Source organism: Nuphar pumila, chromosome 6 (assembly GCF_984573655.1).
Source record: "Nuphar pumila chromosome 6, dmNupPumi1.hap1.1, whole genome shotgun sequence".
Taxonomy (NCBI): domain Eukaryota; kingdom Viridiplantae; phylum Streptophyta; class Magnoliopsida; order Nymphaeales; family Nymphaeaceae; genus Nuphar; species Nuphar pumila.
The window spans coordinates 15,887,603-15,893,329 of NC_143254.1; the positions used below are offsets into that span (position 1 = coordinate 15,887,603).

The following is a 5,727-nucleotide window of genomic DNA, read 5'->3' on the forward strand; positions in this document are numbered from 1 at the left end:
GAGGCTTTCTCTTGTGTTAGAAGTCATAATGAGAGAACATATTGAAGCTATGCATCTTAACCACCAAAGGTTGATAATAATTAAAAAACATATATATATATATATACACAAGGTCTGTTGTACCCAGACCACATGATCCATTTTGGAGTTATAAGTGGGCAATACATTTCTTGAAGCATTCCATTAAAGCATTAATAGGGGCCATACAAGAGAGCAATACAAATAAACAAATTTTCTTTTTGAGGGAGGATACAACTTATTATTGAAGTGTACTCAATTGAACAGGTTTGAATCCAAAGGACAGCATTATTAACATATAGAGCAACAGGACACCAATGACACAACATGGAACAAAGCACAATTCAAGAATAATTTATGCTCTCTGCCAGCATCAACTTAATTACATGAACTCTTACTGAGATAGGATTCAAATCGGATCAAGTTTAACACAATCGGTTAAAATGTACTGCATTCATTCCACAAGTTGAAGCAAAAGAACAGCATTTCTATACGCTGTGGCTCATATAGACCAATAGGATGCCAAAGATGTAAAATGGAACAAAGCAGCTTTATTACAGCAAATTAAAGGGTCATGAGTCCTGCATGCGAATGGATTCAACTTGAATTGAATCTCGCTCATGTCCGCTTCATTATCCAATACTACAAGAGCTGATTCAACTTGAATTGAATCTCACTTTAACATATTATTTTCTAAAACTACCAGAGCTGATTCAACTTGGATTGAATCTCACATTAAGTCCACATTATCTCCTAAAATTACAAGAGCTGATTCAACTTGAATTGAATCTCACTTTAACATATTATTTTCTAAAACTACCAGAGCTGATTCAACTTGAATTGAATCTCACATTAAGTCCACATTATCTCCTAAAATTACAAGAGCTGATTCAACTTGGATTGAATCTCTCCTTTTAATATACCATACATTTTCAGGCCTCCTCCTCTCGCTCTACATTCTGGATTTCTGCAGTCAATGTCTTGTCAGATGAGATGTCAAGAAAATAGAGCAAGTAAACCATTGCTATGCAGCAAACAACCATGGGTATGGGACCAAAAACCCAGAGGAACAAAGGGAAGGAGAAGTAGAATGCTCGGAGTCCAAGCGACCAGAAATAGCTGCCACGGTTGACGATCTTCCTCACGTACTCTGTTGTTAGCGTTGGTGAGTGATTCTTGAATGGCACGTTGATGAGGATCCCGGCGTGGCTGTAGTACCTTACTGCTTGCACGTTCAGTAGGAAAGCTGTTAGGAAACAGAGGAGTATGGCAAAGAACTTTATTGATAGCCCCATTTTGCTGCTGTTGCCGTATATGAACCCCCCACCGTATCCGTCAGATTTTGATGATAGGCCAATCGAGTTGCTGGTCATCAAGATAGCGATCATGGAGGTTAGCATGATTGCCATTGTGCCAAGGAGGGTGGATGCCATGATGTTGTTCCGCAGCGTCTGCACTGCCAGGATGCCATTCTTCGGATCCTGGTAATCAGAAACTCTGCTATTTAAGATTTGAACCAGCCCTGGATTTTTCAAATTAAACCGGTCTCCTAATCACAACTGATTTCATTGGGATGATTGGGCCGTGACAAGTATACAAAATGATGAAATTTGAATACCATATACACGCACACATATACACTACTTACTACTGAATTACCATAACTTATAGCAGTGCACACTTCATGATCTATCTATAAATATTCACTGGAACGAAAAACTAACCTGAAGAAGAATATATATTGCCCCGCTTAGCATATTCTACTATTTTTTCGGGGCAATATATTCTCTCTCTCTTGATATATATATGTATATATATATATATATATATATATATATATATATATATATATATATATATATGTGTGTGTGTGAGAATGAAAAAGCTACCCATTAGAAAACCTCTCAAACCTACCCAATAAAAAACATTTATCGGATTTTCCGTGTTTTTTCCAAATTATGACTTTACATATGTGATCTATCCCCTTGTTTTTAAAGTTCTTAAAACATTTGATTTTGATGTATATATGGATATGTTTTTATAAGGTTTCAAAAATCAATGGCTTACAATTTCATAAATTTTTGAGGATCCAAATACCATTTTTTCATCCAAAATGCATGATCCAAGTGTTGATTTCTAGTAAATGAATCATGCTGAACACATCTGTAAGTCCAAATTTTCGAAAAAAAAAATTGAAAAACCCATAAATATTTCTTATTGGGTAGGTTTGAGAGGTTTTCTATTGGTAGGTTTTCATTTTCCATTACACACACACATATATGTGTGTGTGTGTGTGTGCTGCCTCCTTTTTGTGTTAGGTCACATTAAGACCCTCTAAAAATCATAGTTTTAGGTACTTCATACTGGATCTTAACAATTAGATGTGTTTATCATAGAAAACATGTTTTTGATTAAGCATCTTTATGCTTAAATGGTATTTTAAAGAGGTAAAAAAATCAATGGTTAATATTGTACTAAAATTTGAGGACAAATATTCACATTTTTATATAAACTCAATTTGAAATAAAGCCTGCTTTTTAATAAATAATCCATGATAAACACATCTAACGGTTCAGATCTAACATAAAACACCTAAAACTATAACTTTAGGGGTTCCTAACTTGACCTAACTAAAAAAGGAACAGCACAATATATATATATATATATATATAGAGAGAGAGAGAGAGAGAGATTTTCTAGGAAAAAATAAACATTTAAGAAGAATCCAAAACACTAAGCACAGCATGGTATGCCCATTTGTGTGTGTATATATATAAATATACATGCAAATGAAAATATATGTGTCTGTGTCTGTGTATTGCCAATATACCATGGTGCAATTTCATGTGTAATCTGGTTGTGATCTTAATAGCTTTTTTATTTTGGATAATCCAAGGGAAAAACACCCTCATCTCGGACCATATATTGGCTAGCCTCCTTCCAGTTGGTACCGGGAGTACACCCAGCTTGCCCATGCTTTCGAAATTGTAACATCCTGTAACTTAGTGACGTTCACAAGTCGCCCCTATCAGATGAGTCGGAGCCCATGTGGGCACTGTGACCTTAATAGCTATCTTCTTCCACTTTGAAAATTTCTCATGGCTTGTGGCGTATACCGTAGAAACGGTGGTGTCCTGATTGCATGACTCTGTGGAATTACTTATGCTACTTTTGTTTTTTCCATTGGCTTTGAAATAATTCCAAATGGTTATGATATATCAATCTTAATCATGAGACTGGTTCGTCTTTCTCAAAGAGAGAGAGAGCCGAAAGTAATTCAACATTACCACTCATGAAGATCAACAAAATGTTGAACCCATGAACTGAACAAGAACAAAAGCCAAAACAAATAAGAAAGCACAAGAGAAAAGAACATCAGACAGATAAAATGGGCTCACGCCGGAGCCGCTTGCCCAGATTGCGACAAAGGATAGGTAGCATCAGCAGGAGAGAGTGGCGATCACTAAGATGCATACGCAAGATCACAAAGAGAGAGAGAGACTTACATCCATCATAGCTTTAACCCATATCATTCTGTTGATGGCGTTCACGCCCATGACCGTCGTTTTGGGATGCTTTCTGATTCGATGGAAGAGCCAAAGGTGATAGGACACCATTATAACCAAACCCAGCGGCACAAGAACAAAATCCAAACCCTGTTTCTCCATCATGGTGCCTCTCTCTCTCTCTCTCTCTCTCTCTCTCTCTCTCTCTCTGCAATCTCAAATGCTGAGGTTGAAACATGATGTCGGTTTCCGATATAAATATAAGTCATGGTGTCCGAGGGATGCCGCCTAGTGGGGCCACGCACGTACGTGGCCATCCCACAGACAATGTTTTGCTGTCCCGCCCCTCACGCCTCCCCCCAGTGGCGCAGCCACATACTGGCCCGGGTGGCCAAGCGTTCATCTAACCCTAAAATCCCCAATAAAAAGATTTGGGTCAATGTCCCTTAAGGATGGCAGTGGACCCGGAAGGGGGCGAGTGACAAGGTCTCCACCCCCGCCCCGTTTTAAAATTCAAACCTTCATCTCCGTTTTCATTCTCGCACAGGGATAGATTTTAACCTTCACCCCGGCCTCTATTCTTATTTCATGTCTTTCATCTCCTATCCAAACGGGGGCGAGGCAGGGCAGGACGCAGTTTCCCCTTAGTCTATGATCATCTCTTGATGGATTGGGGATGAGACGGGGCGGGGCAGGACAAGGCAGAGATTGAGACAGGAATGAGGTGGAGCTGGGGAAAGCGTAAGTTCATCTCCGACTCTATCCCGGCACAGGAATAGATTTTAACCTTCATCCCCATCCTCATTTCATGCCCTTCATCTTTGGTCCAAACGGGGCGAGGCAGGGCGGTGGCCCTATATCCCCCGGTTCACTGCCATCACAGACCCTGACCCGCTGGGCTATATATATACTCACGCTTTGCCCACCATAATTTGGATGTCCGGCTCCTCCTCTGCCTCACCGTAAAAAGGACAAGACATGTGTAGACAATGGTAAAAATAAATAAATAAATAAATAAATAATGGGCGTGCGTGATTTTCAATATCAATCACTACCTCCAATTTTCTGAACCCAATCTTCAATCCCAAATATGGATCTGGATCTTACCCCATGATTATCTAAGATCCTGTTCTAACGATGTATGAATGTGCACTTCGGTATGTGAACCGTTTGACTGTGGGGGCAACCTGCACGTCCGTGGCCCGCGTGATGCACTGAACGTGCAATCAAACACATGCACCCTTAGAGTACAAGCATATTAGCTAGGGCTGCCAACGGCTTTGAGTTATGGCACCCAGTCTCGCCCGGGGAGTGACTGGATCTGACTTAGTCCGTACCAGATTTGGGTTGGATCAAACCGTTAGGACCACTCTAGTTTGATTCTACATTTTTACTGTGAGACGGGTATGTGTCATCCATTGTGTAACCATGGTGCTCAACGACGGATCAGGCTTTAGTAAGGGCTCATTACATCCCTTGATTGCTTTTTATAAAAAAAAAAAAGACTTCCATAGCAACGCCATCCAAATATTGATACAGATCTCATGGATGGGTTCCATGATACATTCAATTCTAGCCATCTAGCATAACCATCTACCGATCGATTGGATGGCTAGGATTGAATGTATGATGGAACCCATCCTATTTCAAATGATGGGATCCGTGTTGGACAAATATCATTAAAATGATATTTTGGAAAAAAATTAATTTCCAATACCTCATTTTGAAGGTCATCCGAACGCCCTAAGTATTTTCTTTCTAAAGATTTTTCATTAGTTGAGGTCATGATAACAAAATCATGATATCAAAATAAGTTTAGACGTAATATGGTGACATGCGCAGCAGCATCCTCCAAGGTTGTCAATGCATGGATGAGCACACGTTTTGAAGTCGGGCTTCTATAGCTCATGTCATACTCCAACGTCAACGAACTTTAATATATTTTCTAAACATCTAGTGTATCGTTCTTAAAAATGTTTTATTTTCTAAACATCTTAAGTATTTCAAAAAAAAGTAGCTACCGATATTTTATTTTTTAATCTTAATCTCGTATTTGTCATTGTCTATTTACTACAAATCATACTTTAATAAATTTGCTAGTCATATTGCACATGCAATCTAGTAAAAAAGTCATTTTTTATCATTTTTTTTACTTGTTTTGTAGTTTTAATTTTATAAATGTAATCTATATTATCTTTTTAGT

General features: G+C 38.7%; 1 protein-coding gene across 1 annotated transcript; it reads right to left on the reverse strand.

The window, feature by feature from the left end:
- Positions 1–454: 454 nt before the first annotated feature.
- On the reverse strand, positions 455–3,695 carry LOC149834094 (uncharacterized). The gene is made up of 2 exons (XM_090009961.1): positions 3,525–3,695; positions 455–1,499 (listed from the first exon to the last, which is right to left on the reverse strand). Exons 1-2 carry the CDS (start codon positions 3,687–3,689, stop codon positions 951–953), a joined length of 714 nt encoding a protein of 237 aa, XP_089866087.1. The 5' UTR covers positions 3,690–3,695; the 3' UTR covers positions 455–950.
- Positions 3,696–5,727: the final 2,032 nt, after the last annotated feature.

Coding starts and splice junctions, on each gene's coding strand:
- LOC149834094 (XM_090009961.1), bottom strand. CDS start 3,689: ATGATGGAGAAACAGGGTTTGGATTTTGTTCTTGTGCCGCTGGGTTTG. Junction 1,500..3,524: donor GGGTTAAAGCTATGATGGAT/GTAAGTCTCTCT, acceptor TCTGATTACCAG/GATCCGAAGAATGGCATCCT.